The sequence below is a fragment of the Salmo salar genome, chromosome 01 (assembly GCF_965601325.2).
Source record: "Salmo salar chromosome 01, fSalSal1, whole genome shotgun sequence".
NCBI lineage: Eukaryota > Metazoa > Chordata > Actinopteri > Salmoniformes > Salmonidae > Salmo > Salmo salar.
The window spans coordinates 94,548,722-94,576,559 of NC_138291.1; the positions used below are offsets into that span (position 1 = coordinate 94,548,722).

The following is a 27,838-nucleotide window of genomic DNA, read 5'->3' on the forward strand; positions in this document are numbered from 1 at the left end:
CACCTTAATTGTGGGGTAGGGGCTTGTGGTAATGACTTGAGCTGAATAAATGGAATGGTATCAAATACATCAAAGACATGGTTTTCAGGTGTTTGATGCCATTCCATTCGCTCCGTTCCAGCCATTATTATGAGTCATTCTCCCCTCAGCAGCCTCCACTGAGTACCCTAGGGCAGGGGTTCCCAAACGTTTTCACTCATTAACTTACAGGTAACTGGCTGCCAGTAATTTACCGTAAAAACAACAGAAGTTTTTTTTTTCCAGTGTAGGCTGCACTGTACGGTAACTTACAGGCAAATAACTGTACTTGTGTAGCAGCTTGTGATCCACAATCATTTGATCGTGAGTTACCTCGAACTAATCTTAGCTGTCCGTCGTAGTCCATGATAAAGATGTTCCTCTTCATGTGTTTGAGTCTGATGCTGGAACCGCACACTATGCTGATTCCGACTGCGTGTTGGTAGCTCCTGGAATACCACACCCACATACACACATACTTCAGCTTTTTCTCCAGCAGGATTTGCAGAGAATAAGCCATCCATAAATGTAAAAAGTGAGATGAAATGCAATTGCTATTGATTTGGCTGTTTATTTTATCCCTATAAAGAATATGCCAACTTCATGATATTAATAATAACCATTTACATTAGGATATTGATATTTTCATAATGTAAATAAAAATACAATATCCAAATGTAAATGTGTATCATGAATTGGCATACTATGTATAGGGCTATCTCTATGTAAGAGCTTTTTCCAAGATCCCCATCTCTACCCGCTGATCTAAAATGGTTTGTTTTATATTATCTCAGAAATTCAAGTTGAGTGAAGTGAAACTTCCATGACAGCGAGATACTGCTACTCAACAGCATTGGCTCATCACCAGTGCAGTATCCATTTTAGACCACAAGGCTGCACTGTCACAAAGTAATAGATTTCCCTGTAGTCAACTTGAACCCATAAATTAAACTTTAACCCACAACTTTAACCCATAAGAGTCCAAGCCCTGTCTAAATCGGGGGAGGGGGGGACAAAAACAGATAGCCCCCCAAAAATCTAAAATAAGTTTTTTCTGAAGTGAGAGATATAAGAAAGATCAGGTAACATTTATTATTGTTTTGTACACTTATTTAACCCCTTATTTTTGGCATTAAACAGTCTCCATATATACTGTACTTACATTCATTTTTTCAACTGGTACCGGGGGACCTTCAGATGAGTCTTGTGAGGCCTGTGGGCATGCTAGAGCAAAACAACAGACATGTGCATGTTCGTGAGAGTCACATATTAGTGTTCAGCCCAAACTGTTTGGACGCTACAGACAGAAGTTGGCAGATCGGCTGTACCGAATTCAGACGAGTCCCAAGACACTTGTGAGGGTCATAGAGCAAAACGGAGAACACCATCATGTTCGTGGGAGTTTCATCTTTCCATAGTAGTTTGTAGGTCAAACCGTTCGGACGCTACAGAAGATTTTGTGAGAAGACTGATTTTCGGGATGTCTCATGGCCTGACAAACACCGCTATACCTCTGTAACCTTTCACCGCAGATGAGGAAGAGCAATGTGAATTGAGACGCATCCAATGCAAAACAAACAGATGTCTCTAGTTTAAACCGATGGATTTGTATGGGGATTTCTTTATTATGCTAATTAATTCCAGAGGGGGCGTGGACATCGAACTTAGGGTTAATAGGACTCCAGAGGACAGATATTACAACTGAGATCCAAGCCTAAACAATGCTGTTGATACTTTTCAGTCAGAAAGACTTATTGGAGAAGTACCTTAAATCTTGAGCATTTTAATGTAGTAGAAGCATAGTCCTGAATCAGGAAGGATTTAAAAGATAAAGAATGTAATGTAGAAAACCTCAAGTCAAAAACAACATTGCATTAGGCATAGAGACCACTGTATTAGGTTTTCTGTCGACTCATTACTTCAACTCTTCACTGTACTAAAGGCCCTGTCTGGCCCTTGATACCCTCTCTGTTCCTTCCTGTTCTCCCTGTATTATTCGCTCCTAATGATATGTGTTAAATCTCTCTCTCTCTCTGTCTCTGTCTCTGTCTCTCTGTCTCTCTGTCTCTCTCTCTGTGTCTCTGTCTCTCTGTCTCTGTGTGTGTGTAGAGCTGCCTGGTCCTCCCACCAACATGGCCATCTCCAACATTGGCCCTCGATCCATCACTCTCCAGTTCAAACCCGGCTACGATGGAAAGACCTCCATCTCTCGCTGGCAGGTAGAGGCCCAGGTAAGGTCTTCTCCCCAGAGAAAGTCTCTGGCTGCTCCCCTGATCTGTGACCAACATCGACTATGGGCTGAGTCCCAAATGGCACCCTTTTCCCTATATACTGCACTACTTATAGTGTACCATTTGGGACGCACACTATATCATGTTGTTGTGTTGTTGTTGTGTGTAGGTCAGTGTGATAGGAGACAATGAGGACTGGGTGATTGTTCACCAGCTGCCCAACGAGCCTGATGCCCGATCCCTGGAGGTGCCAGGACTAAGCCCATACACATTTTACAGGTAGTGTAACTAACCCCTACACCTTCTATTGGTAACATACTTAACCATATACACCTTTTACCCCTAACCTTTCTACAGGTACTGTACCTAACCTCTAACCTCTACCCCTAACCCTTCTACAGGTAGTGTACCTAACCTCTAACCCCTAACCCTTCTACAGGTAGTGTAGCTAACCTCTAACCTCTAACCCCTAACCCTTCTACAGGTAGTGTACCTAGCCTCTAACCCCTAACCCTTCTACAGGTAGTGTACCTAACCTCTAAACTCTAACCTCTAACCCTTCTACAGGTAGTGTACCTAATCTCTAACACCTTATACACTCCTGGGCCCCATTAACTCAAAACGATACAGCTTCATGATCTCTGTTAGTCTAGTCTAGTCTAGTTTAGATGTAATGAATAGAGCCGTGAGCCCTCTGGGCCCTATGGACCTCTCCTGTGATCACTTTGCTCTTGTTACTTCCCTCCCCCTCGGTAGGTTCCGTATGCGTCAGGTGAACATTGTGGGGACTAGTCCTCCCAGTCAGCCCTCCAGGAAGATCCAGACCTTGCAGGCCCGTCCAGATATGTTCCCCGCTAACGTCACACTGCGCACGGCCAGCGAGACCAGTCTGTGGCTCCGATGGGTGGTACGTGACGTCTCAACTGACTGACATTATGATGTGATGCTCTGGGTTCATCATCAAGCGATGATGACTGGCTGTTTGATTTATACTGATTATTGTGTATTTTTCTCTCCTTTCTTTCATTTCTGTCTCTCTCTCACCCTCTCCCTCTCCACCTCTCTCCCTCTCCCTCTACCTCTCCATCCCTCTCCCTCTCTCTCCCTCTCTCTCTCTCACCCTCTCTCTCTCTCCCTCCCTCTCTCCCCCTCCCTCCCCCTCTCGCCCTCTCCACCTCTACATCCACCTCGTATCCCCCCCAGCCCCTACCAGAGTGGGAGTACAATGGGGACCCAGAGGTGGTGGGCTACCGGATCCAGTACTCCCGTACAGGCTCCCAGGGCAGGGCGCTGACCCATGTGATCGCTGACCGGCTGGAGAGGGAGTTCACCATCGAGGACCTGGAGGAGTGGACAGAGTACGATGTCAGGGTTCAGGCTCTCAATGGCATCGGGGCCGGGCCCTGGAGCCAGCCTGTCAGAGGAAGGACCAGGGAGTCTGGTGAGATCACACTGCCTTTGTCCCAAATGGCACCTAATTCTCTATATAGTATAGTGCACTACTTTAGACCAGGGTCCATAGGGAATATGGTGCAATTTGGGATGCAGCCTCTTTGTATACTGTAGATGCTGTTTTATCTGGTTAATATACTGTTCACATCTCAACAATTGGTGGAGTCTCACACACAGCACTGATGTTCAGTCTTTAATTTGGGGGCCTTTGACCTACACACTTCAGTAATTTAGGACTTAAAATGCATGGCCTATGGCTACAGTACCAGCATTCTGATCTACAGTACCAGCATTCTGATCTACAGTACCAGCATTCTGATCTACAGAACCAGAATTCTGATCTACAGAACCAGAATTCTGATCTACAGAACCAGAATTCTGATCTACAGTACCAGCATTCTGATCTACAGTACCAGCATTCTGATCTTCAGAACCAGTATTCTGATCTACCATATCAGTATTCTGATCTAAAGTACCAATATTCTGATCTAAAGTACCAGGTTTTCAGTCACACACAACACTGTGTGCAGGTTATATTCACCCATATGTGGGTTTGGCCCAGACCTCCTGCATATTAGCTCTTTAGCTATCCACGTGTATGGCTGGGGGCCAAGGTAGTTTTACTCTTTCTGCTTCATGGAGCCATATGAAACAGACATCAACCCATCTGTCTGCCTTCTCTTTCTCTCTCTCTCTTCGTTGGTGCAGTCACTGTGGTTACCAGACTTTAGGGAGTGGGGAGCAGAGGAGGAAATTGGGAACACATGGGCTACAATGTGGAATTCCTCTGTGTTTTTTCCTTTTTTCCACTCACTCCAGCAGCATCTTCAGAATCAGAATCAAAAGCTTTAACATCACATATAAACGCAGCAAAAAAAGAAACGTCCCTTTTTCAGGACCCTGTCTTTCAAAGATAATTAGTAAAAATCCAAATAACTTCACAGATCTCATTGTAAAGGGTTTAAACACTGTTTCCCATGCTTGTGCAATGAATCATAAACAATTAATGAACATGCACGTGTGGAACGGTCGTTAAGACACTAACAGCTTACAGACGGTAGGTAATTAAGGTCACAGTTATGAAAACTTAGGACACTGAAGAGGCCTTTCTACTGACTCTGAAAAGCACCAAAAGAAAGATGCCCATGGCCCCTGCTCATCTGCATGGACGTGCCTTAGGCATGCTGCAAGGAGGCATGAGGACTGCAGATTTGGTCAGGGCAATAAATTGCAATGTCCGTACTGTGAGACGCCTAAGACAGTGCTACAGGGAGACAGGACGGACCGCTGATCGTCCTCGCAGTAGCAGACCACGTGTAACAACACCTGCACAGGATCGGTATATCCGAACATCACACCTGCGGGACAGGTACAGGATGGCAACAGCAACTACCTGAGTTACACTAGGAACGCACAATCCCTCCATCAGTGCTCAGACTGTCCACAATAGGCTGAGCGAGGCTGGATTGAGGGCTTGTAGGCCTGTTGTAAGGCAGGTCCTCACCAGACATCACCGGCAACAACGTCGCCTATGGGCACAAACCCACCGTCGCCGGAAAAGACAGGACTGGAAAAAAATGCTCTTCACTGACGAGTCGCGGTTTTGTCTCACCAGGGGTGATAGTCGGATTCGCATTTATCGTCGAAGGAATGAGTGTTACACCGAGGCCTGTACTCTGGAGCAGGATCGATTTGGAGGTGGAGGGTCCGTCATGGTCTAGGGTAGCGATGTGTCACAGCATTATCGGACTGAGCTTGTTGTCATTGCAGGCAATCTCAATGCTGTGCGTTACAGGGAAGACATCCTCCTCCCTCATGTGGTACCCTTCCTGCAGGCTCATCGTGACATGACCCTCCAGCATGGCAATGCCACCAGCCATACTGCTCGTTCCGTGCGTGATTTCCTGCAAGACAGGAATGTCAGTGTTCTGCCATGGCCAGTGAAGAGCCCGGATCTCAATCCCATTGAGCACGTCTGGGACCTGTTGGATCGGAGGGTGAAGGCTAGGGCCATTCCCCCCAGAAATGTTCGGGAACTTGCAGGTGCCTTGGTAGAAGAGTGGGGTAACATCTCACAGCAAGAACCGGCAAATCTGGTGCAGTCCATGAGAAGGAGATGCACTGCAGTACTTAATGCAACTGGTGGCCACACCAGATACTGACTGTCACTTTTGATTTTGACCTCCCCTTTGTTCAGGGACACATTATTCCATTTCTGTTAGTCACATGTCTGTGGAACTTGTTCAGTTTATGTCTCAGTTGTTGAATCTTGTTATGTTCATTCAAATATTTACATATGTTAAGTTTTTTTAAAATAAACACAGTTGACAGTGAGAGGACGTTTATTTCTTTGCTGAGTTTATTATATCCAGGGACGTGTGCCAGGAAAGAGTCATAGCCTAGCTGGCCTGATTATCTGGAGCTACAGTTACACCTGGGTTAGACCCTAGGCCTCAGTGTCTATGTCTTTAACACACACACAGACAATGTCCCATTAAGATGTATTTTTATTTATGTATTTAACCTTTATTTAACCAGGAAAGACTCATTGAGATTTGAAATCTATTTTTCAAGAGCGTCCTGGCCAAGATAGGCAGCACCAAGTCATTGCACAATTACAGACAGACAACATGAAAAACTACAGGTAATCTAGTAAAAAAACATAGAATTCACAACAGTATAATAAAATCATAAAACAGCAAATTAAAAACATTGACAGGTCAGGGAATCAGCCTCAAAATCCTTCATCAATGACTTATAAACACCAATCGGGACAAGTTCTTCCAGTTTAAAAATATTTTGTAAGGCGTTCCAAGCCAATGGCGCAGAGGACATTAAAGCCCCTTTGCCAAATTCAGTTCGGACATTTGGAACAGTTAGCAGGATAAAGTCCTGCGAACGAAGAGAGTACCCACCACATTTCTGAACAATAAACATGGCCAAATAAAATGCTAGTAAACTCAAAATGACTTTGTAAAAGTATACCAGTGACTGAGCCTATGTTGACTAGAGAAGGCCAGCCAACCCTGGTACATAAATTGCAGTGGTGCTTAAGGTTTTTGCAGTTTGAAAAAAATCTCAATGCTCTATGTAAAGGTTGTCAATTGATCTCAAACACTGAGCGGAAGCATTCATATATAAAATATCACCATAGTCTAGTATAAGCATAAATGTAGCTGATACTAGCCTCCTTCCGGCTTCAAAAGAAAAACAGGCCTTATTCCTAAAATAAAATCCCAAAATCCCAAATTCAGTTTTTTTTTACGTTGTTGAACATGCAATATAAAATAGAGGCTGTGATCAATTAATATTCCAAGATATTTATATGAGGTTAGAGTCTCAATCTCCTTGCCCTGACGGGTAGTAATAGGTGAAAGGTTCAGAGGTCTAATTTCTTGCTTTAGAAAACAACATTAGTTTAGTTTTGTCAGTAACGAGGATAAGCTTCAATTGACACAAGGTATGTTGAACAGTATAAAAAGCAGTTTGCAAGTTCTGGGAAGCTTTTGTGAGAGACGAGGCACAACAATAAATAACAGTATCATCAGCGTAAAATAACTGGATTTCGGTCTTAAAAGTTTTTTTTTTGTTTTATTCCGTCCAGTCCCCTCCTGTGGCCCCACCAACGTGTCAGCCTTTGCCACAACCTCCAGCAGTATCCTGGTGCGCTGGTTTGAAGTACCAGAACCAGACCGGAATGGACTGATCTTGGGATACAAGGTGTGTGAGGTGCTTAGTCATCACCCTCGCCTCCAAGAGGGATACAATACTGTACACAAAAATAATTCCATTACTCTCTCTCCCACTCTCTAATTCAATATCTTCCTTTTGCTCTTCTCTTCTCCCCTCTTCTCTTCTCCCCTCTTCTCTTCTTCCCTCTCTTCTCCACTCTTCTCATCTATCCTCTCTTTTCTTCTATTCTCTCCTCTTTCAGGTGTTGTTTAGGGAGAAGGACTCTGACTCGTCCCTCCAGTTGTGGACAGTGGAGGGGAATGCCAGCCACAGTGTCCAGCTGACTGGTCTGGGGAAATACGTCCTCTATGAGATCCAGGTCCTGGCCTTCACCCGCATCGGAGACGGCATGCCCAGCTCACCACTCATACTGGAGAGGACTCTGGACGACGGTATGCTCTGGGCTGCCTAATATAGGCCTGTCTAACTGTATACTACATGTAGGGCCCTTAGCCATCAAGTAGTGGTGGATACAGGATATTTTCAAGCTTTCAAATAGCTTATCCAGAATTTGATGTTATAGTATACCAATGCCCACTACCATTCAGTAAACTAATGCATCTGAAGTGAAGAAAGAGGTGTTAAATAGTCTAACCCCTCTGCCACTCTCTCGTCTCCAGTGCCTGGCCCTCCAGTGGGCATCCTGTTCCCTGAGGTCCGAACCACCTCGGTGCGTCTCATCTGGCAGTCCCCGTCCCAGCCTAATGGTATCATCCTGGGTATGTGGTTTGACCTTTGACCCTGACCAGACCTTGACCTTTCATGTTTAACCTGTCCAGACTCCACAAGAATGACCCCCTCATACAGCAAACAAAAACAACAACACCTTGACTATGATGATTTAGTTATAACCAACTTTTGACCTAGCAATGCAGCATTGCTGTATGGTGCACTCAAAATGTATTGCAACATTAGTTGAGTAGCCCAACCTAGGCTACTGCTCAAAAGTTGCTGTAATAGGCCTACATGTTTCTCTTTTGTATGGTGTTTTGTTGCAGGTTTAGTTTTTTGGTTATTTATTGTCAAGCTTTATAAACCGAAGCCAGACTGCAACATTTTAGTAGCCCAGCTAGGACTGGCATTTGTCTGTACACTTAACCCTCTGCTACGCATTGTAAACGCAATTGAAGTTGAATTCACCTATGCGTGCGCATCAAGCTGTAATTTTATAAAGTTAATGACTCAACTGTTTACTAATTTATACACGCTTGTGTGTCCTATTCAGCCCGCGCGCTTTGTTTGACAAGTGCGCTAGCCTATTAGCCACATTATGACTGACTTGCCCTTGCTAGTTTGATTGTAATGATATTCCCAACCGTCCCAGTTGTCAGGACTTCAGCCGAAGTTGGTCCCTCTCCTTGTTCGGGCGGCGTTTGGCGGTCGAAGTCGCCGACCTTCTAGCCATCACTGATCCTCTTTTCATTTTCCTTTGGTTTTGTCCTGTCTTGTATCACACCTGGTTCCAATCCCATTCAATACATGTTGTGTATTTAACCCTCTGTTTCCCTCATTGTCCTTGTCGGTGATTGTTTGTTTGTAAGCATTGTGCAAGTTATGTTCTGGTGTGCGACAGGTTTTGTACCCACTGGTATTATTTTGTATATTTTGGTTTTCTGAGTTTTTGAGCGTTTATTAAACTACTCCGTTTTATACCAAGTTCGATCTCCTGCGCCTGACTTCCCTGCCACCAGCACGCACCCTTACACCAGTCATCTTCCCGGTCCTCTGTTTTTGTTCAAAATATATTGAAACTGAAAGAGTGCATCTAGAATGGGTGGCGGCAGCAAACAATGTACCAGGCCAGCTGTGATTGACAACCCAATAGCAATATTTTTGGGACTACCAAGAAATGTATTGGGGAATTATATTAATCATGCATTGAACTACATCCATCTATTCTGCCAACAATGCCTTACTGTACATCATGGAATGTTGAGTCAAATGAAGATGTTTTTGAAGCATAAACTGGATATTTTATATTTTTGACTGATATAATTGCCTGTTTGTCTGCAAAGTAGTTAAAACTGTCAGTTTCACTTTAACATGTGGGTGTCCATATCTTCTGAAGGAAATGTTGACAGACATTAAGTTTAATCGTCAAGTTAATAGTGTCTGACTCTATGCTTTCATGTTGTGTTTTCTCTTTTCTCTTCTCAGCCTATCAGATCACGTATCGTCTGAACTCGACCAATAGCAACACAGCCACAGTAGACGTGTTAAACCCAAGTGCTCGCCAGTACACGGTGACTGGCCTGAAACAAGAGTCAGTGTACATGTTCCGCATCACAGCCCAGACACGCAAGGGCTGGGGGGAGGCCGCAGAGGCACTGGTGGTCACCACCGAGAAGAGAGGTAACTGTGAATTGAAAGATATGTCAGATGATGTGTTATATCACATCAGTGTATGAGTTATTGTACTTATTGAATATATCAAAAAGTGAGGTTACTATGGAAACATATGGAAAAGTTATAGTATGAGTTATTGTAGCTTATCGGACATTACAGAAATGATTGTATATTTTGTGTACTTAGATCAAGTTTTATGTTACATTACCATATGAGTTATTGTACTTATAGAGCATACCACAGAATATTGTCTACATGTGTTATAGAGCAGACAGGTTTATTTTCTCAGGGTTGACACAAAATGTTAGAGTGGCTGGGCTGAGTCAGGCAGTTACCGTAAACAACAGAGAATTCCAACGAGTTCAGAAGAAACACTCATCTCATCTGATAGTGGTTTACAGATTCAGCACATTGGTTTCTAATGAGTCATATTCTGCCCGGTTACATCTGCAGTAATAAGCTATTTTTTTTGTGCTTTTACACAAGCACTTGAAGTTTGTGACCCCTGTAGGCTAATGATAAAGCCATTTGTGTATGGTATAAGTCATTTGTTTAACCTGATAAGAACCTGTACACAGTTCAAACTTTCTTTCTGTTATCGTAGAACTGTTTTTGTTAACCTTGTTAGCCTCTTTAACCCCCTCTGTTTTCCCCACTCTCTTCCTCTCTCTCTCCCCCCCAGCTCGACCTCAGCCCACCGGTCGTCCCATGGTGCCCCAAGAGAATGTTCAGGCCCGCAGCGTGTTGTTGTCATGGGAACCAGGCAGCGACGGCCTCTCTCCGGTCCGCTACTACACCGTGCAACTGAGAGAACTGCCCGAAAGCAACTGGACCGTCCACTCTGCCTCGGTCAACCACGAGTCCAGCTTCTACATAGTTGGCAGGTACAGTATGCACCCTACCTAGCACACTACCTAGCACCCTACCCAGTGCACTAACAAGGGTACATAGTGGAAGGTTTCCTATCACAGTGTAGACCCTTGAGCTGTGATATTTGCTTGGAAAAGCTGCACTTAGCCCTAAATGGAACTTGAAAGGTTGAAAAAAAAATTGTAACGACTGAGAATGATGTTGTCATGTGTTACATCTCTGTTGCTAGGCTGAAGCCCTTCATCTCCTACCAGTTTAGAGTGAAAGCCACCAACGACATAGGAGACAGTGAATACAGCGAGGAGAGTGAAGTTATCACCACACTACAGGACGGTAGGAGACTTCAACTAGTTTCACATTGTGGTATCTTACTGCATTGAAAATAAAGATCCTTGTGGACATCATATTATCCACACATGATTTGGTCTTCATTGTCCTTGGTTTTGCCACATTGCCACATTCGTAGGCAGGGGTTCTGTATGTTTTACATCAGTGTTGGGTTAGAATCCTTCCCTGAGTAGAATGTCAGGATGAGTTAATGTAATGCTGTGGTGAGGACATTATTGGCAGCAGCAGAATAGGTGATGTCATCTTCACCATCTGTGGTTGCTGTACGACGGGGGGGGGGGGGGGGGGGCACTTAAAACCAAACAGTGTCAACCGAGCAGAACTAACTTTAATTCAAGAAATGTTCTTCCTTCAAATCACTCTCATGGCCATATTTCACTTGTTTACCAATGGGTGAGATGTTCTCTTTAGTTGTATGTATGCTGTGAATACCACTGCATTAGGTATTTGTGCCTGGTGGTAGACTCAACTAATTGTCCTCGCTTTCAACCTTTCTTCTTTTCTCTCCTTCTGTTGCAGCCCCTGACGAAGCCCCCACAATCCTCTCTGTCACACCACACACAACTACATCCGTGCTGATTCGCTGGCAGGTAAGAAGAGATGTGGTGATTGGTTCTGATGTCTGTCTTCCTATCTGCAGTAAAACCCAGTCATCTGTCAGTCAGTGGGTGGTAATGAGAGGGTAGCATGGTGAATAGGGTGTACTTAGACTGAGTGGAACACACACCTCCTCTCTCTAACACTAACACCTGAATTAGCAGGTCATAAAGGGGAGATGGAGAGTTCCCAGGTTACTGCCTGTAGGAGTTTTACACCGAGACATCCAATCTCTTCTCTCTTTCCCCTGTTCTCTCTCTCACTCTTCTCTTTTCCATTTGTTCTGTCCCTGTTGTCTAATGTTTTACAACAGGGGAATTTCTGTCTGTGTGAGTCAGCCATGGATGAGCTCCAGTTGCCTGGACATTTCTGTCTGTGTGAGTCAGCCATGGATGAGCTCTGGTTGTCTGGGGATTTCTGTCTGTGTGAGTCAACCATGGATGAGCTCCGGTTGTCTGGGGATTTTTGTCTGTGTGAATCAGCCATGGATGAGCTCCGGTTGTCTGGGGATTTTTGTCTGTGTGAATCAGCCATGGATGAGCTCCGGTTGTCTGGGGATTTTTGAATCCTGTCTCTTTATCTTAGTCCTGTTGTACACTGGCCATGCTTTGCCGGGGAGGGCTTGCCATAAATGGGATGATCGTAAAGCGAGTTATCAATGAAACATATTATTATTTTTAATCAAATAACTAGTTAGCTTGCTCGGCTTTGTAAATATGACAGTCCGTGAAAGGGACTATGTTGAACATGACCTAATGGTAGTCTCACGTTATGTGTTGTCATCACAGCATCCGTCTGAGGAGAAGATTAACGGTATCCTCCTGGGTTTCCGGATACGGTACCGGGAGCTCATGTACGACCGCCTCCGCAGCTTCTCCGTACGCACCGCCAACAGCCCCTCCAATACTTGGACTGAGCTCAACTGTGAGTATTGTCATAACCTCCCCAAAATGCTCCTACAACCTCACATCAACCACCATCTCTCAACAAGGCCACACAGAACTCCATCAGAACGTGAACCAAACATTCTCCTATATTGTCTTCCTGTAACACTGGCTGTGCCTCACACCTGACACTACACCTCTTAGAATCCTCTTCTAATAGTCTTCAACTATCTGCTCGGTCTGTGTGATGTTTCATTTCTCTTTGATGACGTTTGTGCGGGTTTCTATGATTGTGTGAGTTTTTCACTGGTTCTTGCAGAACAGTCACATCAAATTGTATTTGTCACATGTACCGAATACAACAGGTGTAGACTTTACAGTGAAATACTTACTTACAAGCCCTTAAGCAGAGTTTTTTTTTAAGTAAGTAAGAACATATTAGCTACATTTTGTTATGTATACAGTGCCTTCGGAAAGTATTCAGACACCTTGACTTTTTCCACATTTTGTTATGTTACAGCCTTATAAAATGGATTAAATTCATTTTTTTTCCTCATCAATCGACACACAATACCCTATAATGACAAAAGTAATGTTTGCAAATGTTTGTAATGTTTGCAAATGTATTAAAAATCAAAAACAGTATTCAACCTTTTGCTATGAGAAATTGAGCGCAGGTGCATCCTGTTTCCATTGATCATTGTTGAGATGTTTCTACAATTTTATTGGAGCCCACCTGTGGTAAATTCAATTGATTGGACATGATTTGGAAAGGCACACACCGGTCTATATAAGGTCCCACAGTTGACAATGCATATCAGAGCAAAAACCAAACTATGAGGTCAAAGGAATTGTCCGTAGAGCTCCGAGACAGTATCATGTCGAGGCACGGATCTGGGGAAGGGTACCAAAACATTTATGCAGCAAGGTCTCCAAGAACACAGTGGCCTCCATTATTCTTAAATGGAAGATATTTGGAACCACCAAGACTCTTCCTAGAGCTGGCTGCCTGGCCAAACTGAGCAATCGGGGGAGAAGGGCCTTGGTCAGGGACATGACCAAGAACGCGATGGTCACTCTGACAGAGCTCCAGAGTTCCTTTGTGGAGATGGGAGAACCTTCCAGAATGACAACCATCTCTGCAGCACTCCAACAATCAGGGGTTTATGGTAGAGTGGCCAGACGAAAAAAAGAAAAAAAACCTCCTGAGGAAATCAGAAATCTTCAGACCACAAAAACCTCAGTGTAAGCTAAGGTTGTAATGTTTGTTGAATTCCTAACCATACCACGTGCAACATTGGCTACACGGCGGGAAATGGTTAAACTCTGAGACTATCGATCCCTACAGAATAAGAGCAAATCTTAGATACTAATTACTAGTCTGCAGCTAGAAATGATGTAAACCTGGGATTGTGAATGCCGACAACCGCCAAAACATCTGTCAATGAGAACATTTTTGAATGGTACTCTGAAGTATCCATTGTAACCACGAAGGACTTCAGGGAAGCAGAGAGAGAGAGACGCTCCGAATGAGTGAGCATTCATGTGCAAAGGATTAGCATTTCAATTAGTATAATTATCAACTGTGTAATGATTCCTTTTGTCTTCCCGCTTGTTCTCAGTACACACCCACTTCCCTTTGTCCACCAAGCCGTCATATCGGCTTAGCCCACTAGGGAATCTCCCCTATCATTTCGTTGTAACCATATCTACTGTGCTGTTTGTTTATGCATTTTTGTGATTATTTAGTTAGTAAATAAATGATTAAGACAATTGGTGTATGAATGATTCATAGTAAAGGCTGGGTTCGAGCAGATAACCATCAAGTTACGACGTTTGGAATGAGACTAATGTGAGGTAAAGAATAATTCATTAATTAGAAGACTAATTGATCAGATATTAAAATATCTGAAGAGTTATATTAGGAAAATTATAACTTTTTAATCTGAAGATTTTCCTAGGGGCCCCGACTTCCTAGTTAATTACATTTACATGATTAATTTAATCACGTAATAATAATTACAGAGAATTGATTTGATAAAATAAGTCTTCACTTTTAATGATGCCAAAGACACGACAGCACACAGCCAAAACAACACAGGAATGGCTTCGGGACAAGTCTCTGAATGTCCTTGAGTGGCCGTGCCAGAGCCCAGAGTTGAACCTAGTGGAACATCTCTGGAGAGACAAATCACATTTTCTTGGTTACATACACATGTTTAGTTAATGTTATTGGGGGTAGTGAAATGCTTGTGTTTCTCGCTCCAACAGTGCAGTTATATCTAACAAGTAATATGTAACAATTTTACATCAATACATACAATACACACATATTTAAGTAAAGGAATGGAATTAAGAATATATAAATATATGGATGAGCAATGTCAGAGCGGCATAAACTAATATACAGTAGAATAGGATATAATACTGTATATACATATGAGATGAGTAATGTAAAATATGTAAACATTATTGAAGTGACTAGTGTTCCATTATTAAAGTGGCCAGTGATTTCAAGTCTATGTACACTACCGGTCAAAAGTTTTAGGACAAAGGTTTTTTCTATTTGTACTATTTTCTACATTGCAGAATATTAGGGAACACAAAACGATGAAATAACACATATGGAATCATTTAGCAACCAAAAAAGTATTAATTAAACAAATCAAAATATATTTGAGATTCAAATAGCCACCCTTTGCCTTGATAACAGCTTTGCACACTCTTGGAATTCTCTCAACCAGCTTCACCTGGAATGCTTTGCCAACCATTTTGAAGGAGTTCCAACATATGCTGAGCACTTGTTGGCTGCTTTTCCTTCACTCTGCGGTCCAACTCATCCCAAACCTTCGCAATTTGGTTGAGCTCGGGTGATTGTGGAGGCCAGGTCATCTGATGCAGCACTCCATCACTCTCCTTCTTGGTCAAATAGCCCTTACACAGCCTGGAGGTGTGTTGGGTCATTGTTCTGTTGAAAAACAAATCATAGTCCCAATAAGCCCAAACCAGATGGGATGGCGTATCGCTGCAGAATGCTGTAGTAGCCAGGCTGGTTAAGTGTGCCTTGAATTCTAAATAAATCACAAACAGTGTCACCAGCAAAGCACCCCCACACCATAACACCTCCTCCTCTGTGCTTTACGGTTGGAAATACACATGGCGGTCATCCGTTCACAGACACCGCGTGTCACAAAGACACGGCGGTTGGAATTAAATATCTCCAATTTGGACTCCAGACCATTGCTCATGTTTCTTGGCCAAAACAAGTCTCTTCTTCTTATTGGTGTCCTTTAGTAGTGCTAGTGCAGCAATTTGTGCATTAAGGCCTGATTCACAGAGTCTCCTCTGAACAGTTGATGTTGACATGTGTCTGTTACTTGAACTCTGTGAAGCATTTATTTGGGCTACAATTTCTGAGGCTGGTATCTCTAATGAACTTATTATTATTCCTTTATTTCAACAAGGAACACAGACTGAGACCAAGGTCTCTTTTACAGCTGGGCCCTGCGTATACATGTTTACACATACAGTTTAGGTATAGTGATTAAGAAACTACATAAGACAAAAAAACGATCACAGATAACACAAAATACAGCAACTGATTACATTTACACATAGGTTATTCCCCTGACAGCACAGGAACTTGCATTACCCGAAACAGTTACAAGAAATACAAAAATAAATATCCTCCAATAAATATTTAAAATGGGCAAGGGGGACAAGAGTCTCAAGTTTAAGTTTAGTCTGCAGGCTATTCCATATGCAAGGAGCGTAACAGGAAAAGGCAGCCATACCCAACTCTGTGGAAATCACATGGGCCTCAAGTGTAATCCATGCTTGAGACCTGGTTTTAGTAATTATAATGATAATATTGATGAGTGATGATAAATAAGAAGGTAGCTTATTCAGAAGTGCTTTATAGACAAACACGAGAGCATGTTGTTCTTGTCTCACGGACAATGAAGTCCAACCCACATTTTGATATAAAACACAGTGGTGGGTGTTGTAGCTAGTGCACCTAAGTGCGCAATGATAAGTAGCATCCAGCGATTTAAGTGTTGATGCCGTAGCATGCTTGTAAATAATATCCCCATAATCTATAACAGACATAAAAGTAGCTTGCACAATTTGTCTTCTATTTGTAGAGGATAAACATGTCCTGTTTCTATAGAGGAAGCATAGCGTGAATTTTAGCCGTTTACAAAGTTCGTCAATATGCATTTTTAAAGACAGTTTATCATCAAACCATATCCCTAAGTATTTATATGCCGAGACCTGATTAATTCGAGAACCATCTAAGCTCGTAAGTGCAAGTGTATTTTCAACCAACTTTTTGAACCTATTAAAAATCATAAAATGTGTTTTCTTTGCATTTAAAACAAGTTTCAGCTGTATAAAAGACCCTTGTAATATCTTAAAATCTGTCTCCAATAGTGATAATGCTTGGTCAATTATCCTCTGCAGCGGAGGTAACTCTGGGTCTTCCATTCATGTGGCGGTCCTCATGAGGGCCAGTTTCATCATAGCGCTTGATATTTTTTGTGACTGCACGTGTTGAAACTTTCAAAGTTCTTTCCTGAAGTCCACGATCATCTACTTTGTTTTGTTGATGCTGAGTGAGAGGTTATTTTCCTGGCACCACACTCCCAGAGCCCTCACCTTCTCCCTGTAGGCTGTCTCATCATTGTTGGTAATTAACCCTACTACTATTGTGTCATCTGCAAACTTGATGATTGAGTTGGAGGTGTGCGTGGCTACGCAGTCATGGGTGAACAGGGAGTACAGGAGGGGGCTGAGCACGCAACCTTTTGGGCCCCAGTGTTGAGGATCAGTGAAGTGGAGGTGTTGTTTCCTACCTTCACAACCTGGGGAGATGGCCCGTCAGGAAGTTCAGGACCCAGTTGCACAGGGCGTGGTCCATACCCAGGGCCTCAAGCTTAATGATGAGCTTGGAGGGTACTTTGGGGTTGAATGCTGAGCTATAGTCAATAAACAGTATTCTTACATAGGTATTCCTCTTGTCCAGATGGGATATGGCAGTGTGCAGTCCGATGGCGATTGCATCGTCTGTGGATCTATTGGGGCAGTAAGAAAATTGAAGTGGGTCTAGGGTATCAGGTAGGGTGGAGGTAATGTGATCCTTGACTAGTCTCTCAAAGCGCTTCATGATGACCGAAGTGAGTGCTACAGGGCGATAGTCATTTAGGTCAGTTACTTTTGCTTTCTTGGGTACCGAAACAATGGTCGCCATCTTGAAGCATGTGTGGACAGCAGACTGGGATAGGGAAAGATTTAATATGTCCGTAAACACTCCAGCCTGCTGGTCTGCGCATGCTCTGAGGATGCGGCTAGGGATACCATCTGGGACGAAAAACCTGAAAATAGTGTGCAGCGACGCACCCCATCCAACCTGAAAGAGCTTGAGAGGATCTGCAGAGAAAAATGGGAGAAACTCCCCAAAAGTGTGCCAATATTATAGCGTCATACCCAAGAAGACTCGAGGCTGTAATCAGTGCCAAAGGTGATTACAAAGTACTGAGTAAAGGGTCTGAATACTTATGTAAATGTGATATTTCCGTTTTCTTTTTATTATAAATATATTATTTTTTTAATTTTGCTTTGTCATTATGGGGTATTGTGTGTGGATTGATGAGGGGGAGAAAATATTTAATCCATTTTAGAATAAGGCTGTAACATAACAAAATGTAGAAAAAGTCAAAGGGTCTGAATTCTTTCCGAAAGCACTGTGTGTGTGTATATATCTATATACAGTTGAAGTCGGAAGTTTACATACACCTTAGCCAAATACATTTAAACTCTGTTTTTCACAATTCCTGACATTTAATCCTAGTAAAAATTCCCTGTTTTAGGTCAGTTAGGATCACCACTTTATTTTAAGAATGTGAAATGTCAGAATAATAGTAGAGAGAATGATTTATTTCAGCTTTTATTTCTTTCATCACATTCCCAGTGGGTCAGAAGTTTACATACACTCAATTAGTATTTGGTAGCATTGCCTTTAAATTCTTTAACTTGGGTCAAACGTTTCAGGTAGCCTTCCACAAGCTTCCCACAATAAGTTGGGTGAATTTTGGCCCATTCCTCCTGACAGAGCTGTTGTAACTGAGTCAGGTTTGTAGGCCTCCTTGCTCGCACACGTTTTTTCAGTTCTGCCCACAAAATATATGATTGAGGTCAGGGCTTTGTGATGGCCACTCCAATACCTTGACGTTGTTGTCCTTAAGCCATTTTGCAAAAACTTTGGAAGTATGCTTGGGGTCATTGTCCATTTGGAAGACCCATTTGCAACCAAGCTTTAACTTCTTGACTGATGTCTTGAGATGTTGCTTCAATATATCCAAATCATTTTCCCGCCTCATGATTTCATCTATTTTGTGAAGTGCACCAGTCCCTCCTGCAGCAAAGAATGCTGCCACTCCCATGCTTCACGGTTGGGATGGTGTTCTTCGGCTTGCAAGCATCCCTGTTTTTCCTCCAAACATAACAATGGTCATTATGGCCAAACAGTTATATTTTTGTTTCTTCAGACCAGAGGACTTTTCTCCAAAAAGTATGATCTTTCTCCCCATGTGCAGTTGCAAACAGTAGTCTGCCTTTTTTATGGCGGTTTTGGAGCAGTGGCTTCTTCCTTGCTGTGCGGCCTTTAAGGTTATGTCAATATAGGACTCGTTTTACTGTGATTATAGATACTTTTGTACCTGTTTCCTCCAGCATCTTCACAAGGTCCTTTGCTGTTGTTATGGGATTGATTTGCACTTTTCGCACCAAAGTACGTTCATCTCTAGGAAACAGAACGCGTTTCCTTCCTGAGCAGTATGACGGCTGCATGGTCCCATAGTGTTTATACTTGCGTGCTATTGTTAGAATGTGGTACCGTCAGGCATTTGGAAATTGCTCCCAAGGATGAACCAGACTTGTGGAGGTATATAATTTTTTTTCTGAGGTCTTAACTTTCTTTTGATTTTCCCATGATGTCAAGCAAAGAGCCACTGAGTTTGAAGGTAGGCCTTGAAATACATCCACAGGTACACCTCCAATTGAATCAAATGATGTCAATTAGCCTGTCAGAAGCTTCTAAAGCCATGACATAATTTTCTGGAATTTTCCAAGCTGTTTAAAGGCACAGTCAACTTAGTGTACGTAAACTTCTGACCCACTGGAATTTTGATACAATGAAATATAAGTGAAATAATCTGTCTGTAAACAATTGTTGTGTTAACAAAAAATGTCTGGAGTGGTTGAAAAACGAGTTTTTATGACTCCAACCTAAGTGTATGTAAACTTCCGACTTCAACTGAATATATGTTCGTATGTATGTATGTATGTATGTATGTATGTATGTATGTATGTATGTATGTATGTATGTATGTATGTATGTATGTATGTATGTATGTATGTATGTATGTATGTATGTATGTATGTATGTGTGTGTGTGTGTGTGTGTGTGTGTGTGTGTGTGTGTGTGTATAAAAACAAAAAATTAGATAATACACACTGAGTAGCAGCAGCTTAAAAAAATGTCAATGCAAATAGTCTGGGTAACCATTTGATTAACTGTTTGGCTGTCTTATGGCTTGGGGGAAGAAGCTGTTAAGGAGTCTTTTGGACCTATACTTGGCACTGCGGTACCACACTAACAAAATAACGTCTCTTCTCTACCCCCCTCTCTCTTCTGACTGCCCTCTCTCTCCTATTCATGTTTGACCCATCACCCTCACAGCCCCCTACAGCGTGAGAAACCTGAGCGAGTCCTCTCTCACCCAGTATGAGCTGGATAGTAAGTCCTCACAGGCCTGCCTGCGTCTCACACACTCTGTCTCACCGACTCTGTCTCACACAGTCTGTCTCACACAGTCTGTCTCACACAGTCTGTCTCACACAGTCTGTCTCACACACATTGTCTCACACAGTCTGTCTCACACACATTGTCTCACACAGTCTGTCTCACACACACTGTCTCACAAGTCTGTCTCACTGCTGATGAAACACTGTCTGTCTCACTGCTGATGAAACACTGTCTGTCTCACTGCTGATGAAACACGGTCTGTCTCACTGCTGATGAAACACAGTCTGTCTCACTGCTGATGAAACACAGTCTGTCTCACTGCTGATGAAACACAGTCTGTCTCATGCTGATGAAACACAGTCTGTCTCACTGCTGATGAAACACAGTCTGTCTCACTGCTGATGAAACACAGTCTGTCTCATGCTGATGAAACACAGTCTGTCTCACTGCTGATGAAACACAGTCTGTCTCACTGCTGATGAAACACAGTCTGTCTCACTGCTGATGAAACACGGTCTGTCTCACTGCTGATGAAACACGGTCTGTCTCACTGCTGATGAAACACGGTCTGTCTCACTGCTGATGAAACACGGTCTGTCTCACTGCTGATGAAACACATACTGAACAGCACAGTGCCCTAGTGCTGGTAGACACACACACACACACATACACATTCACACCACACACAATTTAGTCATAAAGCAGAAATAAGTTACTCAGTGTGTTATCTGTAGCCATGTATATGATACAGTCAGCTGCCTTGAGTTGAAGTCCTGAGGAAATGTATATGATATAGTCCGCTGCCTTGACTTGGAGTCACGAGGAAATGGAGAGTGAAACTACAGTAGGGCAAAAAAGTATTTAGTCAGCCACCAATTGTGCAAGTTCTCCCACTTAAAAAGATGAGAGAGGCCTGTAATTTTCATCATAGGTACACGTCAACTATGACAGACAAAATGAGAAAAAAAATCCAGAAAATCACATTGTAGGATTTTTAATGACTTTATTTGCAAATTATGGTGGAAAATAAGTATTTGGTCACCTACAAACAAGCAAGATTTCTGGCTCTCACAGACCTGTAACTTCTTTAAGAGGCTCCTCTGTCCTCCACTCGTTACCTGTATTAATGGCACCTGTTTGAACTTGTTATCAGTATAAAAGACACCTGTCCACAACCTCAAACAGTCACACTCCAAACTCCACTATGGCCAAGACCAAAGAGCTGTCAAAGGACACCAGAAACAAAATTGTAGACCTGCACCAGGCTGGGAAGACTGAATCTGCAATAGGTAAGCAGCTTGGTTTGAAGAAATCAACTGTGGGAGCAATTATTAGGAAATGGAAGACATGCAAGACCACTGATAATCTCCCTCGATCTGGGGCTCCACGCAAGATCTCACCCCGTGGGGTCAAAATGATCACAAGAACGGTGAGCAAAAATCCCAGAACCACACGGGGGAACCTAGCGAATGACCTGCAGAGAGCTGGGACCAAAGTAACAAAGCCTACCATCAGTAACACACTACGCCGCCAGGGACTCAAATCCTGCAGTGCCAGACGTGTCCCCCTGCTTAAGCCAGTACATGTCCAGGCCCGTCTGAAGTTTGCTAGAGAGCATTTGGATGATCCAGAAGAGGATTGGGAGAATGTCATATGGTCAGATAAAAACTCAACTCGTCGTGTTTGGAGGACAAAGAATGCTGAGTTGCTTCCAAAGAACACCATACCTACTGTGAAGCATGGGGGTGGAAACATCATGCTTTGGGGCTGTTTTTCTGCAAGGGGACCAGGACGACTGATCCGTGTAAAGGAAAGAATGAATGGGGCCATGTATCGTGAGATTTTGAGTGAAAACCTCCCATCAGCAAGGGCATTGAAGATGAAACGTGGCTGGGTCTTTCAGCATGACAATGATCCCAAACACACCGCCCGGGCAACGAAGGAGTGGCTTCGTAAGAAGCATTTCAAGGTCCTGGAGTGGCCTAGCCAGTCTCCAGATCTCAACCCCATAGAAAATCTTTGGAGGGAGTTGAAAGTCCGTGTTGCCCAGCGACAGCCCCAAAACATCACTGCTCTAGAGGAGATCTGCATGGAGGAATGGGCCAAAATACCAGCAACAGTGTGTGAAAACCTTGTGAAGACTTACAGAAAACGTTTGACCTGTGTCATTGCCAACAAAGCGTATATAAGAAAGTATTGAGAAACTTTTGTTATTGACCAAATACTTATTTTCCACCATAATTTGCAAATAAATTCATTAAAAATCTTACAATGTGATTTTCTGGAATTTTTTTTCTCATTTTGTCTGTCATAGTTGAAGTGTACCTATGATGAAAATTACAGGCCTCTCATCTTTTTAAGTGGGAGAACTTGCACAATTGGTGGCTGACTAAATACTTTTTTTCCCCACTGTAAGTCTAATGGAGTTGTTGCCACATGCTTTGTTTGTCTGTTCGTGCCCTGATTTAAAGACGCTCTGTCTATGTGGTTGGATTGTATTTTCAATAGGAATCGCCGGTAGACTTGCTTGTCCATTCCAAGTTTCATGGGCTCATGAACTTGTATTTGTTTTGTTAAGCAGCACAAAACCAGACGGTCACATATTTCAGGGTATTGCTTTCCAGTACGCAATAACAACTCAATTACATCCTTGGATAGACTCTAACTGCTGCATAAGACATTTATTTGAACAAAATCAACAAATGTATTTTCTGGCATGTATTGGTCGCCCCCACAAAATAGTTTTCTAACCTCAAGGGTCCTTTCTGGTTAAATAAAAGTGAAATTAAATATTGTGCTGGGTTGTTGGTTAATGTCAGTGTTGTTCCTTGTTCCCCAGACCTGAGCAAACACAAGCGCTATGAGATCAGGATGAGTGTGTATAACGCCGTGGGGGAGGGACCAACCAGCACACCACAGGAAGTGTTTGTAGGAGAAGCAGGTAAGTCGCAGAGTGAGGGAGTGTAATACACACACACACACACACACACACCCCACTCTTTCTCTCTGCTTTTCTTGTCATTTCAATCATCACCTCAACGGAGGACCTGAATAGTAGAACTATAGACTATCTGACCTCCCTGAACAGTAGAACTGAAGGCAGTGGGATTATTCTGCTTGTCAAGCTGCTTTTGGCAAACATCTATTGAATTGGTACCATTAAGTTCATTCAGGTTTCAGGATACGTTTACTTTTCTTAAATCCCCATGTCTTTGACTGTGAGAGCCTGGGAGTGTACAGTGAGGATGGTTTTCCCTGTTCTCAGCCAAACAGCTACCATTCCACACACAGGCAGATAGACAATAGTGTTGTAGTGTTTCCAGGAACAGTGAGGCAAGTAATCCACTGAAAAGGGTTTCACTGAAATCTATCCTGTTTTTAATGTTGTTTCTTGCTTAATTTTTCGTCTTTATTTTTTCACAGTACCCACCGCCCCACCTCAGAACGTGGCCATCCAATCAGCAACGGCCACCCAGCTGGACGTGACGTGGGAGCCTCCTCCATTGGACACTCAGAATGGAGACATCCAGGGATACAAGGTGAAGAGGAGCGTTTAACAAGGATGGAGTTACCATAGAATGCACATCATTTAAATAATTCCAATCGAAGTCATTCAAATGCAATGGCAGTTACACATGTTTGCTTCTCTTTAATCCCAGTTGGATTTAAAGGCCATCTTTGCTGTGGGCTAAGATGTGTATGTTCTCCATATCTACTCCTCCTTCTCCTTCCAGGTGTACTTCTGGGAGATCCAGCGCAAGAATGAGACGGAGAGACTGCGCACCCTGTTCCTGCCAGAGGGAGGGGTCAAGCTGAAGAACCTGACTGGATACACCACCTACATGATCAGTGTGGCCCTCTTCAATGCAGCAGGGGACGGGCCCCGAAGCCCCCCAACCAGGGGCCGTACACAACAGGCTGGTAAGGGAGGGCACACACACACACACACACACACACACACACACACACACACACACACACACACACACACACACAGGAACTGTCTATCTTAAAATGAAAAGAAAGCAATTCTATTGACTCAAATTCCTCCTCCAACTCCCACAAACCATCCAGGGGTTTCTATCTGTGAGCTTTTATACAATGCACCTAATTGTTGCTGTCAGCATGCCAAGCCAAGAATGTTAGAAACCACATAGCATAAACATCAGTTCCCTTTCTATTACCTCTTTCAATCTCTTGACTCATCTACTGGTTCCCTGAAGAGTCTTGTTTGGTATAAGATGGTATGAAAATGTTTAGAGGCTAAAAGTCCTTTTTTTCTCCAAGCTCCTTCCTGTGGTTTCTTGGAAATGCTTTGTCTCTGGCTCAGTGTTCTAAATAGCAACAGAAGACAGTCGCCAGATAGTTTTTCCCTCCAAAGGTCTTCCTCCCTCCCTTCTGAACAGTCACTGTAGAAATGTGTGTCTCATCCGATCCCCTCGTAAAACGAAAAATGTTTGCAGTTTTCTGTGTTTGATATCTCAAGAGGGAGTGGAGGGGTGTAAGGGGGTGGTAGATACAGAGGGCTGTAGCCTTTTTGGCGGAAAAGACGGAAGCAGGTGACAAGTGTGTTGAGGAGAAGAGATGCACAGGACTGGTAGCAGGAGGCTCATCACACAATGAAGCCTGTTTTTCACAGGACTGATAGCAGGAGGCACATCACATATTGAAGCCTGTTTTTCACAGGACTGATAGCAGGAGGCACATCACACAATGAAGCCTGTTTTTCACAGGACTGATAGCAGGAGGCACATCACACAATGAAGCCTGTTTTTCACAGGACTGATAGCAGGAGGCACATCACACAATGAAGCCTGTTTTTCACAGGACTGATAGCAGGAGGCACATCACACAATGAAGCCTGTTTTTCACAGGACTGATAGCAGAAGGCTCATCACACAATGAGAGCTGTGTTGGCTGTACTGTGTTAGTGTCACAAGCTCGTCTATGGCACTGTAGCCTATAGGCACTGGAGCCTGACGATATGATGGCTGATAGAAAATGACAAAAAACAAACAACATATCCTAAATTGTTTTTGCAATGTCTTTCCAATCTTCAAAATAGAAATCATAACTCAAATTGTCCTGTATTCTGAGGCCATCATAAAAAGGATGTCAAAGTATACAATCCAAGATGTAGCATTACTGTCTATGGCCCCTAACCCTTAACATTTGACCCCTAACCTCTGACCTGTGTGTCCTCTGAACTCCAGCCCCCAGTGCTCCCAGCTTCATTCACTTCAGTGAGCTGACCACCACGTCAGTCAACGTGTCCTGGGGTGAGCCCACCTACCCCAACGGCATTCTGGAGGGTTACCGGCTGGTCTACGAGCCCTGCACCCCTGTTGACGGTAAGACACCCACCTCGTCATGTCCCACATCTCACATCTGACAATTCACAATGAATGCACATTTTTGAAATGCATCCCAAATGACACCCCATGTCCTATGTAGTGCACTATTTCTGCCCTATATAGGAAGTAGATTGTCATTTGGGACACGAGCTCAGTCTCACTGTTTGTGGCTAAACATCAACGAACCAAATAACTTAATAACTATATTGAAAACTACATTATTTCATTACTGAATGAGTGGTGGCCTTCATTTCCTTTGTTGACACCAAATAACATGCTGAATCATTTGATAATGTTACTATGTTAACCCTTTTCATTCATTTCCCATGTATGTCCCAACAAATGTTGGACTGTGCCTATGTCAGTGTGTGTGTGTTTCATGTTGTTCCAATCCATTCCCTGGGTATTAGCCCCATTTTACATGTGGTGTGTTTGTCTAGAATCTTCCGTGGCCTGTGCCGACTGTCTTCACTCCCCCTCCCCCCCAGGCGTCAGTAAGATAGTGACGGTGGACGTCAAAGGGGCCCCGTTCTGGATGAAGATCAAGGACCTGGCTGATGGGGTGACCTACAACTTCAGGATCCGGGCCAAGACGTTCACCTATGGGCCTGAGGTGGAGGCTAACATAACCATGGGGCCTGGGGAAGGTTTGTCTATCTTTGGCTGTCTTTATAGTTCACTGAGGCCCAAATTGTAACTTGCAATATGCCCTCTTTTTTTAAATGTATTTAACTAGGCAAGTCAGTTAAGAACAAATTCTTATTTACAATGACAGCCTAGGAACAGTGGGTTAACTGCCTTTGATCAGGGGCAGAACAACAGATTTTTACCTTGTCAGCTCGGTGACTCGATCTAGCAACCTTTCGGTTACTGGCCCAACGCTCTAACCACAAGGTTACCTGCCGCCCCACTTAGCTCAACATTCTGTGCAAATCTTCAATTAACATCAATGCATGATTTACAAATGTCAGTGTGATGGTCTCAATTTAAGATTAGGCCCTGAATGTGCCATAATATTTTTGAAAGTATATTGAGGCTGCCTGACCCTCAAACCTTTCTCTAACCGTTGACCCCACGCAGGAGCCCCAGGCCCCCCTGGAGAGCCTTTCATCTCCCGGTACGGCTCAGCTCTTACCATCCACTGGTCCAACGGTGATCCCGGGAGGTCGCCTATTACACGCTACGTCATTGAGGCCAGACCTTCAGGTATATACACCCAACACGTGACATACTGGACTCCACTGCTTGATGTATTCCTTTTAGCTTCTAGTGGAACTAAGAGCCTCAGCAGTGCATCTGCAGTGAACCCTGTCCTGGTTCACATACTGGACCCTTTCAGATTGATTCACGGTTTACATTCTTTCCAATCATGCAATCTCTTAGCCCGGCCTGATACTTGCTTGGACAGGAATAATCTGTCTAAGAATAGAGTGTCAATGTGTTTCCACAGATGGTGATGCTCACTCTCTATTCTATTGATTGAGGTGCAGCAGAGCTTGAGACGTAGTATCACGTTTCATCTGTGATTGGGAAAGGGGGGAAAGGGGATACCTAGTCAGTTGCACAACTGAATGCATTCAACTGAAATGTGTCTTCCGCATTTAACCCAACCCCTCTGAATCAGAGAGGTGTGGGGAGCTGCCTTAATCGATGTCCACGTCATCGGTGCACAGGGACAGCCGTACAGAGGGAATAAATGGATGATGTATGTAGGGAGGGAGGCACAGAGTGAGGGATGGATTTCACTATCAGTTGGGGGCACTAAGCCCCAGATGTTGAGAGTATGGGACTGACTGACATGGTGGGAAACCCCTTTAGGCAGCAGAGGCTTAGCTTCGTATGGATTACATTGATCTCCCTAGAGCAGGGCTATTCAACCTTATGGTTTTCTGTTCTACCTGATTTCACACTCCTTGTGTCCCAGGTCTAAATCAGTCCCTGACTAGAGGGGAACAATGGGAAAAAAGCAGTGGAACTGGCTTGGAGGTCCACAGATGAGTTTGGGGGCCTTAGAGGATGATTAGGATGCCACAAACACATACCCCTAAACCCCAACCCCCCTGACCCTCTGTCTTATCCTAATATCCTGCCACGGTCCAAGTGACCCTGCCCTTAACCACATCAGTAGGACTAGTCAGCTCTTCTTGTTACTAGTGCATAGTCTGTCATAGTCAAGGAAAAACTGCTGGCGTTACTACA

The 27,838-nt window shown here is 43.5% G+C and overlaps 1 protein-coding gene across 2 annotated transcripts in view; it reads left to right on the plus strand.

Annotated features, from left to right (window-relative positions):
* LOC106610476 (protein sidekick-2) overlaps positions 1 to 27,838 on the plus strand; it is a 67,814-nt gene that overhangs the window by 4,326 nt on the left and 35,650 nt on the right. For both annotated transcript variants that reach the window (XM_082978159.1, XM_045724509.2), the window contains exons 5-23: positions 2,128 to 2,249; positions 2,419 to 2,528; positions 3,006 to 3,156; positions 3,453 to 3,690; positions 7,306 to 7,421; positions 7,636 to 7,825; positions 8,054 to 8,152; positions 9,591 to 9,785; positions 10,462 to 10,663; positions 10,879 to 10,982; positions 11,517 to 11,587; positions 12,383 to 12,518; positions 20,220 to 20,276; positions 23,125 to 23,226; positions 23,709 to 23,824; positions 24,020 to 24,206; positions 25,499 to 25,636; positions 26,080 to 26,286; positions 26,720 to 26,845. In XM_082978159.1, coding sequence (XP_082834285.1) covers positions 2,128 to 2,249; positions 2,419 to 2,528; positions 3,006 to 3,156; positions 3,453 to 3,690; positions 7,306 to 7,421; positions 7,636 to 7,825; positions 8,054 to 8,152; positions 9,591 to 9,785; positions 10,462 to 10,663; positions 10,879 to 10,982; positions 11,517 to 11,587; positions 12,383 to 12,518; positions 20,220 to 20,276; positions 23,125 to 23,226; positions 23,709 to 23,824; positions 24,020 to 24,206; positions 25,499 to 25,636; positions 26,080 to 26,286; positions 26,720 to 26,845 — 2,667 coding nt within the window. The remainder of the gene's footprint in view (positions 1 to 2,127; positions 2,250 to 2,418; positions 2,529 to 3,005; positions 3,157 to 3,452; positions 3,691 to 7,305; positions 7,422 to 7,635; positions 7,826 to 8,053; positions 8,153 to 9,590; positions 9,786 to 10,461; positions 10,664 to 10,878; positions 10,983 to 11,516; positions 11,588 to 12,382; positions 12,519 to 20,219; positions 20,277 to 23,124; positions 23,227 to 23,708; positions 23,825 to 24,019; positions 24,207 to 25,498; positions 25,637 to 26,079; positions 26,287 to 26,719; positions 26,846 to 27,838) is intronic.